At 40.9% G+C, this 11243-nt stretch overlaps 1 protein-coding gene and 1 long non-coding RNA gene across 4 annotated transcripts in view; one reads left to right on the top strand and one right to left on the bottom strand.

Annotated features, from left to right (window-relative positions):
• Positions 1 to 579: 579 nt before the first annotated feature.
• The window catches only part of RASSF3 (Ras association domain family member 3), a 90384-nt gene continuing 79720 nt past the window's right edge, over positions 580 to 11243 (top strand). For 2 of the 3 annotated variants that reach the window (XM_074269736.1, XM_074269739.1), the window contains exon 1: positions 580 to 913. In XM_074269736.1, the coding sequence (XP_074125837.1) occupies positions 785 to 913 (129 nt within the window). In that variant the 5' untranslated portion in view covers positions 580 to 784. Of the gene's footprint in view, positions 914 to 3156; positions 3404 to 11243 lie in introns of those variants that run through there. The other variant, XM_074269740.1, reaches the window with a different exon arrangement.
• LOC141544064 (uncharacterized) lies at positions 1818 to 3090 on the bottom strand. The gene is made up of 2 exons (XR_012482532.1): positions 2653 to 3090; positions 1818 to 2101 (listed from the first exon to the last, which is right to left on the bottom strand). It is a non-coding gene; the product is annotated as an uncharacterized LOC141544064 (long non-coding RNA).

Genomic DNA, 11243 nt, shown 5'->3' with positions numbered 1-11243 from the left:
ACAGACAATTAAGTACAAAAATACAGACGGAATACTTTCGCGCGCATCCACGGGGGGAGGGAGTGTGCGGGGGCTCCCACTTTCCCCGTCCCGTGGAAGCCCATGGACTTGTGTGTTTGTGTCTAAAACGCCTGCAGGACCCTTCCCACGTGCAGCCCGTGGGGCTGTTCTCGAGCGGCTTCTGCTCCTAGGGTCGGGTTCGGGATTCTGCAGCACAGAGAGGGCCGGAGGGGCCGGGGGGGTGAGGGGGGAGCCGGCGCAGAGCCACCGGGAGACCGGACAGGTTATCCCCCGGTTTGCTCCGGGGAGTGGCCGGCCCAAATTCCCGAAGTGGCAGCAGAGAGACGGAGGAGGGAGGGCGGAAGGAGGGGGGAGGCCGCCTCGCTGGGGGCCGGGGCGGGGAGCCGGGGGAAAGGGGTGTGGCGAAGGGGCTCGGAAGAGCGTGGGGGAGGAGTGCAAGGAGGAAGGAGGGAGGGCGGGGAGGACTCTGCCGGACCGGGCTGGGAGGGAGGATGGGCTAGACTGGGAAGGGAGGGCGGGAGGCCAGCAGTGGCAGGAAGCCGGAGCGGGCCGGGGGCCAGCCGCGGGGAGGCGAGCGCGGGATCGAGCCCGGCCGGGGAGCTGCGCGGGGCGGGAGGCGGAGCCGGGGCTGCCTCCGCTGCTGTGCCGCCCCGTGTCGGGGTGAGCCGTGGCTATAGGGCGGCCGCCCCGGGTCTCCCTGCACTGCACCCCTGGGGCTGCGGCGGGCGAGGCTCCCTGCTCCCCGGCCGCGGCCGCCGGGTAGATGACGTGGACCAGCAGCATGAGCAGTGGTTACAGCAGCCTGGAGGAGGACACAGAGGACTTCTTCTTCACCGCCCGCACCTCCTTCTTCCGACGGCCTCCTCAGGGCAAGCTCCGCGCCGGCAAGCAAGTGAGTGGCGCGCGGGAGGGGTGTGGGGAGCGCCCGGGGGGCATCTCCTGCCCGGGCGGCTGCGCCGGGGTCCGTGAACTTGGAGGGGAGAGACACCTCAATTCTCACTAACCTTCCATTCCTCCGTAATGCTCCGCGGCTTTCTGAGGTGGTCCGGAGGCTTCTCCACATCGCCGAGGTTCTCGTGAGCCGCGGTGTGGAATCCCTGACCCAGCCCCCTTTTCTCCATTTTTTACAGCTAAGGAAACGGAGGCCCACCGATGAAAAAAGGGCCACGCTCCCCCTCCCCCCGCATTTCTTAGTAAAACCCCCAGTGCCTGGAGCGCTGTAAGCGAGTAATCCTCGACCAAAAATATCGTGGAACTCTGAAAATCTTAAAAACATATCACCATAAAAATGCGCCCCGGCTGGGAGTGGGGGATGCTTTCCCCCTGAGAGGGGAGGGGGAGGAGAGGGGCTCCGCTGGGACTCCCCGCCGTCCCCTCTTACCATATGGTAACTACCGCTCGTTGCCTGAGGGCAGTGGGCTGGGACTGCGGACGGCGCGGAAGTCCGGGCTAGCTCCCGCGGTGGGAAATGGGGGTGGGGGCGGCGGAGAACCCCTTAGGTCCGGAGGGGAGAGGAGGGCTGGGCGGGGAAGACTCCCTGGAGCTCCGTGAGCCCGGAATATTCAAACCAGTTCGGTTCGCCGGCGCGGAGAGCGCCCGGACTCTTGGGGGCTGAGAAACCTGTTACCTGTCCTTATAGGCAAACGTGCGCGGGCCCCGCCGCTGTGACGGGTCCGTACTGTGATGTCCCCGCTAGTCACAAACCCTGGCCTTAAGGGCCCCCCTGGAGTGTCGGTGACCCTCGTTCCCCGGGCTCCGCGGCAACTAAATGTACAGATCCGCATTCCCAGAAATTAACCCACTAATTAGAGTCACTTTAATTGGGAGGAAAAGTATTACCAGACCGCGCTAGTCTCGCTTCCAGGCAGAGCGTCAGGGGACCCATCACTTCTGTGAGGCAGGCAGAACGCATCCACCACAGATTGCACGGAGCGCCTTTTCCGTAATGAATTTGGGTTCGGTTCCCGAGTCCGGGCTCGGACTCCCGGGCCCTGGGAGGGGCTGGGAAAAGCCCTCGAGCTGAACCGCTCTCACAGCCGTCCCTTTTAAGAAGTTTGTCCAGGAACAAATTGTGGGTCCCCTTGGGAAAAAACAAAACAAAACACAACCCGGCTTAGTCCTGGAGGTTTGTAAGAGGGAGAGAATAAAAATAGTTCTGGGGGCGTGGGCGACGAGATAAAAATCACTTTTTTAGTGGCGGGCAATCTCTCTATCAGGGTTTGGTCTCCAGCGCTGGTTTTCCTCCCGGTGCCGCTTTCTAAACAGTTTCTTGGGAAGCACCCTGGTTTAGAACGGCCCTGTATAATCTATATGTGAGGTAGAGGGGACTTGGCTACTAAAGCTAGGCCCAAATCACTGACACTTTCTCTCTTTAAATTTTAAACTGTTTTTTCCGTCTTTGCATTTCCTCCTCTTTACACTGCACCCGCTACCTGGTGGGTGCTTAATGTTTATCAATGACTTTCCAAAACTTGTGGTCTGGGTGTTCTCAGGCCCTGGAGACATTCGTTATCTAAGTAAAACCTGTATTAATGGAATAAGAAGATTATGAAGATTGGCGTCAAGAATAAACATCTCCTTCACATTTTAATAGTTTCAAAAAAAAAAGCCACACAATAAATGTTTCATCACCTAGAAAGGGGGAAAAAAGCAGGGGTGGATCCCGTTAGTCTGTTTGATTTCTTCTGGGGTCACATGCACTGTTTTCTTGATAATATCTTCAGCTTTAGGGTCCACACTGGCTTGGCTCTTTTAGCCCCCAAAGGACACACTTGTGTCGGGAGGAATTTTTGAGTTTTTTCCCGTCTTGATTTTCTCTTCTCTTCCCCCTCCCCTCATTTTTTTTTTTTTTTACTTGACCAGTTTTTCTCCAGTATCTCTCTCCCTGCCTCTTCTTTCCCTTCTCTCCTACTTTCGGTATTTTTAATATCAGTGTACTACTGCTAAGAGTGGTTTTTGGTGCAATGATTTAAGGATGATTTAATTCCAGAAGTAGTCAGGAAATCCCTAGAGAACAAAGAGAAAGCAAGCATTTATGAAGTGCCTACTGTGTCAGGCCTTGTGCTAAGTGTTTTCCAAATAGCTTATTTGAGCTCACAAAAAACCTGGGTGGCAGGTGGGTGCTATTATGACCCTCACTTTACATTTGAGGAAACTGAGGCATGTGGAAATTAAATGATTTGCACAGGGTGCTGCAAGTAAGTGGACTAGGGTGGATTTGAACAACATTCTTTCTAATGCACCACCTTGATGTAAGGTAGTCTTGGGTCTTTGAGAGGAGAGATCCCCAAGGAGGCTATTGTCTTAGTTTGAACTTGTATGGCCATATCTCCTTCAAGCATTGAAAAGTCTTGTCATGAGAACCATATACCATAATCAGCCGGTAGGTATCTACAGAAGAGTGTCCTAACTGAAAAGCTATGCAATAAGACTAAGGAAGTAAACATGTTTGTTCTGAAATCTAATTGGCAGCTCTCTTTTGTTTGTTTCCCCTTTCAAAATTGAGACTAAAAGGGGAAGTTTCACTTGGTCATGTGTGACTGCTGATAGGGTTTCCCCCTTTTGCTTGGAGAATTACTCAACTCTGACCGGATATCTCAATTTCATCTACTCACAACTATCTGCTCTGTGCAAGGTACTGAATTAGATGCTGAGAATTAAATATACATATACACACACACACATATATATATATATATGTGTGTGTGTATATATATAATTTAATTATAATATTAAATACCAATATTATTTAAATGAGGTTGTTAACCTAAGTAATAATTACAATTTTTACTGAGGAGAGAGGGATATGATAAACCTATATCATTGCAATGACTTGGAATCTGGAAAACCTGGGTACGTAGCCTGCCCTGCCTCAATTTATCTTATTTGTACAATTAGGATTTTGAATTAAATAATCTTTTAAGACCTCTTACATGCTTTAGAGAGATGATACAGAATGATGTGGGTAAAGTGCTTTGGGAAAATTTGAGGGATTTTTTTTTTTTCATATTTAGGGGTAAGAGTAAAGTCTTGAAGGAAGAAGACTTTTATGTGTTGCTTTTGTACTGTTGTAGGAGCAGCTAAGTGATGTAGTGAACAGGATAGATAGATCATCTGAGACAGAAGAGGGGTCTTTCTCCATAAAGTGTTTTAAGTTTATTTCTTTAGGCTAGGTGAGTCATTTTTAAGCATATGGTAGACTGGGTCAAAATCCACTGGACTTGTTTCACACGCTTGGTTAGGTCTTATGAGATCACATGGCATCTTATTCCTTTAACCACATTTCTTGGAGAGAACAGTCACTGATCACATCAATGAATAATGGTTTTTATGTTGCCACTTCTCTTTGCAAATCACTGAATGCAGGAGGTGATGTGGGGTAGTGATGGAGGGCTGACCTTTGATGGAGTGAAATTCTGCTTCCAGTCTTAATCCCTGACAAATATTGGTTGGATGATCCTGGGCAAATCATTTAACCCTTAAGTGCCTAGTAACTCTCAAGGCACTTAGATTGTAAAAAAAAAAAAAAAAAAAAAAAAGTGCTCACTGATAGAGGAAGTCTCCTTACCTGGGCAATCCCAATCCCAGTGAAATCAGAGGTCCCATTTCTGTCTAAATCCAATAAGACTGAGATTTGTTTGGAAAGCAGTGACATGCAGAGCTTACAAAAATAAGAGCTAAAAATAGCATAGTTACTGGGTTTCTTTTTTAGACATTTTTAGTAAGTGTATGCCATACTATAAATATTGTTTTCTGGGAGAAAAAAATATGAAATTAACCAAATGCTTTTAGATTAGCATACCCTCTTGCACCAAGCTCCAACCATCTCCTTGGTTTTTTTTTTCCCCCTTAATATGGAGCATTTGCCTTTTTTTTTTTTTTTTTTTTTTTTTTTTAAAGAATCTCTTTCATTGTTGACTTGGCCAGAGGGCTGTTAGATAGATGCTTCCTCTTTAGAAGAACATGAAACAACAGCATGGATGATGGGAGAGCTATGAAAGCCATCTGCTCATGTATGGAGCATATCATTCACTGGGGTTAGCTTCAGTTTATATTTTCTTCTTATTGAGGGGAAAATATAAATAGCAAAGAACAATATTTTTATTCTTATCCGCTTGTCTAACACCTTAACCTTACATTAAGGCCCAGCTTATCTTTCATCTTCCCTTTTTAAAGCCCTAAACTTCTATATCACTCATGCTACTGATACTGATATTAAACTTAACCAGTAGAATAATTATAGCACAAATAACATACTTAAAGGTTGGGGGAAAATAACATAACATGACTTATCATTTGACTCCCACAAGCAACTTTGTGTGGTTTTATTATACCCATTTTACAGAAAACTGAAGATGGGAGGAGGTAAATAATGATAGCTGTTGTTCCAAAGGTGTTAGTGCAGTTTTAAGATTTGTAATTTTTGTATTTTAAGGATGGAATGTTAAGGAATGGAAATCTGTAGGAAAAAAGAGAACTGGAAAATTCTTAATGAGAAATGAAGTGGTTTGTCCAATCATACAGCTACACCAAATGTATCACTTGATACATTATTAGTTGCCATAGATTATATATATTTATGAGGGATGGAGAGAGAAAGAGAGAGAGAGGGAGAGAGAGAGAGAGAGAGAGAGAGAGAGAGAGAGAGAGAGAGAGAGAGAGAGAGAGAGAGAGAAAGAAAAGGTGGCCCAAAAGTCAGCCTAATTAACTATTGGAGTTCATTTCATTCTAACTCTTAGACTGTAAATCCCTCAAAAGATGGGGACCCCATCTTATATATTTTAATGCCCATTTTACTCTGTATGTTGCCCAGTTTGGAGTAAACATTCAGCAAATGTTTAATGAACCTAAGAAATTGCTTGGGCAAATACACTTTGCAAGCTTCCCTTGTTTTAAGGTAGCCTACCTTTAAAAAAAATTTTTTTTTTCTTTGCTTGCCAAACACAAATAAGGGTGTTACTTCTTACAAAAAGATAGCTTGCTTTTTCACAAAAGGATTCAACATAGGCTTCCTTTAAAGAGCTAGTTCTCATGTGCATTTATTTAAAGGATTTGATTTATCTCTTATTCTTTTATGTGTGCAAAGTGAAGTATCTCTGTGATGGATGTGTTTAATTGGAAAAGATGAGTCTAAGCTGAATTTATGTAAGCTAGATTTCATTTTTTCCCCTAGTGGCTTCCATTCTGAAATAGAGTATCCTAAAAGTTTAACTTCACTAGTACTTTTGTAGTACCTGTAGCAGTTATTCATCTCTTCTGTATGATTTTTTTTTTTTTGTCCAGTGCCTAGCATAGGTAGGTATTGAATATATGCCTGTTGAATTAAATTTAATTAGGAATATGGTGACCTTTTTTTTTTCACATCACAGTATTAAAAGGAAAAAATCTTTGAGATAAAATATCACTAATCCCTGAAGAGTTTGAAATTTCAAACTCCAGCTTGGAAAGTCCCTCATCCTTAGGGAGTTGAGTATAAGAAGCTAAAGGATCTTGACCTTCAAGAGAAAGGTAATAATTTTGAACCTTGATCTTCCTTCCTCCAAGCTCAGCAATCTATCCAATAAATACTATGCTAGCCAGGCTGCCTCAAAAATTCATTTCTCAAACTCAAAAAAAAGTATACACATCTTGCCTACACTTAAAAATTGAAACCAGAAAAGTTTATTCCTCTGGGTCTACATGCTCAGAGAGGAAGATTTCCCAGGTTTTTAAAATTAGGCTGTATCTCTGGCACTATATCAGGTTACACAGGAACCTGAAAATAATGCTGTTTCCCGATCATTACTTGGGAGTTTGTGTTAGAGAATGCAAACTTCTAGTATGTTGGGGATTGAACCCTTCCTCCCCAGTCCTTTTCTCTAGGAGACTTTAATGAAATCTCTTTAAAAATCAGAGCTCTCTCTTTAAAGATTAGAAGTATAGCTGTAGCATCCAAAGGGTTTATCTTGTGGTTTCTCTTAATTGTTTAGCACTTCTGATTAGAGCTGTTCTAGTGACTCTGAATATTTTGTAGTCTTAGTATTTTGTTTTATGACAAAAGTACTCTACACATTTATCCATATCAATTCCTTGAAAATTCAAGTATAGGATCGTTATTGCTGTAAAAATTTATATATCCCTGTGAGATAGGGAAGATATTAGCCCCATTTTACAAATGGAAAACTGAGGCTGGGACCTTGCTTATGGTGAATACTAAGAAGATCTACAGCTGTTGACATCCACTTCCTCCAATCTTAGGGAAATAGATTTAGAGCTGAAGTCATTTAGTTCCAACCCTCTGATTTTACAAATAAGGAAACTGATGATTGATTTAACAAATAAAGAAGTTGAAAGTCAGAATTGAAGTGACTTGAAAAAATCAGGATTTGAATGTGGGTCTCCTGCCTTCAGATCCAGTACTCTTTGCTATATACTTCCTTCTTTGCAGAATTTATTGAAAGAATCTAAGAACAATTGGGAGGTACCAGCACAAGGCATTTCTGAATTCTTTCAGAGTTGACTTCCAGGAAATAAGTCATATCCCCTTGTTTGCCCAGATAGCACTGAGCTGGCACCCAAACATCATCCCCACTGCTAAGGAGAACAAGATTTTTCCTATATTCTCGTGGGGGAGATCAGATAACGTGTAGCTATGGATTTTTCTGGCATTCTGCAGAATCTTCCTTTAGCAATAGGGAAAATCAGAGTTTTCCAATCTGTAACCAGTTTTTAAAAATTGTTCAGAAAGTGGTGAAACGTGGATCCTGGAGAAATTGAGGAGCTTTTGAAGACTTTTTTTTTTTAATTAAAGCTTTTTATTTTCAAAACATATGCATAGATAATTTTTCAACATTGACCCTCGCAAAAACTTTATGTTCCAGATTTTCCCCTCTTCCCCCTACCTCCTCCCCTAGATGTCAAGTAATCCAAGTAATTTTAAAAAATTTTGTGCTAAAAACAAAGATATTGCCTTAGCCTAGTTCCTGGGGAAGAAAAGGGGAGAGAATAAACATTATGCAGTGCCTACCATGTACTTAGGCACTACACTAAATGACTGGCAAATAGTAGGTATTTAATAAATGCTTATTGACTGACCTAGCTGGGATCAGTAAATGTGTGGGGTGCTGGTTGAAGGGGGGGAGGGAAGCTTTTTTTCTTTACTTGTCCAATTCCCTCTACCAGATGAGCCCTTACAATAGAAGGCATCCCTTGAGCCCCACCAACTGTCTCTTAATCCCTGTACTATATGAAAAGAATAAGGCTTATTATTTCTTAGAATATTGTCAAACTAATTCGTCTTTTGTGCACTTTTAACTGTGATCTTTTCCCTCCTGATGCAGTCAGCTAAGGGTCATTTAGTGGTTATTCATGCATCACTTTTGGTCTTTTTCCAGATGTTATGCAAAAGGAAATAATGAGTGGATTTGTGAACCATAGATTCAGAAGAATAGATTTAGCAAGCCAGACCTTAAGGAAATAATTGTGATTAATAATAATGATAGTTTACCATTGAAGTGTTAAAGTGAAAATAATTACTTACAGTTGTTTTTAAATATAGGGTTGTGAAAATCATTTTCTAAATGTATCTCAGTTTTTTATTTCCTGGGCATATGAAAACAAAGCCTCTGCTAAAGTGCTATTTCAGGAGCCTCAGTATAACATGTGAAGGATCTTGGGTAATCCAAACATAAACCTGACTGGTTGTTCACCAAGTAAGGAAGGCCATGAAAGTTAATGGGGGTGGGAGTGGGGGAATGGGGGGTGGGAGAATTTTTGCAGCAATAACAATCCTATACTTAAATTTTCAAGGAATTGATATGGATAACAAGCCAGAACCATTCCCCAGTATATAAATTGTCAAGGGAAATGTTATCTGTCAACAGGCTTTGAAAAGAATATTCGAAATCACCAAGAATAAGAGAAACAAATTAAAATAACTAAGGTTTTACATCTAGCCTTTCAGATTGACTAAGATGATTGAAGATGATAAAAATGTTAACTATTGGAGATCCCATGGCAAAATAGGTAAGCTAGTATGAAGTTGGACCAGTGAATAAATTTGGAGCACTTAAAAAGTTTGGGCAGACATTGAAGATGCTAAGGTCATCCACTGTACCCTGGGCCATCATCCCCAGTCATCCTGACTTTTCTCTTTTCACTGGCTTTCATTGACTGGAAGAGAGAATGAGGCTGACATTTGGGCAACTCTGCCTTTCCTAAATCTTAGTTCTCACAAGTCAAGACATCATCCTGTGATATTATTGGTCTTTGAAAAAGAACATGCAACAATAACAATATTGTACATATATGTAATACATGCATGGGTATACAATGTTTTAAAATATCTATGCCATACATCTAAAATATATTTATATGTATCCATTATAATGCTTTTAATATATAAAACATGCATGTCTCTGTGTACATGTGTCATAATACAATTCACATATTTGTATATCACATATGTAATAAATGCACAGTACATACAGTGCATGTGATATAAAATATACACTTTAATGCTTTAATATATAAAAATGCATGTCTATGTTTACACATCTCATAATACATATGTACCAAATACACCTAATACACATGTACATGTAATGCATTTAATATAAAATATATTTACATGTACATATTATAATGCTTTTAATATATAAATATCATGTCTTCGTGTATACATAATACATATTTGTATATCACCATATATGCATATAATACACACACATGTACTAAAGGCAGTTAATATAAAAATATTTACATGTATACATTATAATGCTTTTAATATATAAAATATGCATATAATACATATTTACATATTTGTATATCATATACACATGTATATAAAATAAAATATATTTATATGTATAGTATATATAATGCCCTTTACATAAACTATATTCATGTATACATGTGTATATAATATTTTTTACAGATAACATATTAGGTATTTAATGAGTGCTTATTCATTATGAAAATTATTGTACCATAAAAATGATAAATAAGAATAATTCAGAAAAACCTTGGGAAAATTTACATGACCAATATGGAACAAAGTAATCAGTCAGGATGAGAGTTTTACCCTGTGGCCATGAAAACAAAGGAGAAACAGCATCAGAAGACTAAAATTCTATGTTCAACATAAGACTTGATGTGAAGTAAGCTTTGAGTGAGTTAGTGCACAACAGATGGGGCATGAAGGATGAAAGGGGAAGTTAGTTATATTGGAGAATATAACTCAGAAGCTCACAGTTGGCAGTGGGAGAAGTATTGGGTTGAGGTTGTGACCCATTTTCCTATCCTTTGATCACATAACCTTGGGGGGGGCTGCTTCAGTGCTGGACCCTTTAAAATCATTCGGCGTCCCTTCCCCCCTGAGGCAATGGCCCCATTTGGGAAACCACTGTTGGATAATGTGTTGCAAGATGACTTTTCACAACTTGAAATGGGAAGACTTGAGTTGTTACCCTTCCAATTATCACATTAGAAATGAATTACTATGAAAAAAAAAAAAAAAAAACACTTTTCTAATTCCTAATAAACAATGAGGTAGGTCAGTAGGAGTGAGTAATTGCATTTTTTCCTCTTCTATGAATTTTGTAAAATTCTAGTCAGTTTTCTAATTAGCCTCCTAAAATTCTACGGGATTAATTCATAATCCCAATGGGGGATCGGTGAAATCAGAGCCTCTCGTACTATACCTACAAAGGTAACTTTCTTCATACAAGATAATGCAACAAAATCAAATTGTCTTTCGTTGAAAATTTGCCATGAGAATCAGATATTGGAATAAGTTGGTACTTCCATCTTAGCCCCTTATTTCAAATCTATTTATATTCTGACATCACAACTTGGTTTGATTTTTCTTTTCTTTTTCAAAAAACTTGCCCAATTTAAAATAAAATGGCATTTGAAGTATTCTCATGGCTTTAGGAAAGATTTTTTTTTTTTTTAAACTTCCTATGGCTTTAACGGGTACAAACACATTTACTGTGAAAATCTTTTTAAGAAGTTAGCCTTGTGATAGTTTCAGGCATGTGTGACATGTTTCCCAAAAACCGTTTAGGGATATGGGGTCTTGTAACTGAAGGAGGTTACAAAATTATGATTTATTATCAGTAAATTCTTGATTTGCATACTTGATTTATATAACTGTACCCCTGAGCACACATAAAAATTTCTTGGGCAAAAAGAATTTGTGAGTGGAAAAAGTTTAAGAAGGCCTGATTTAGGGGTTTAGAAAG

Source organism: Sminthopsis crassicaudata, chromosome 5, assembly GCF_048593235.1.
Source record: "Sminthopsis crassicaudata isolate SCR6 chromosome 5, ASM4859323v1, whole genome shotgun sequence".
NCBI classification, from domain to species: Eukaryota; Metazoa; Chordata; class Mammalia; order Dasyuromorphia; family Dasyuridae; genus Sminthopsis; species Sminthopsis crassicaudata.
Note: the sequence above shows the minus strand (reverse complement) of the source record. Positions and strands in the feature narration are given on the sequence as shown.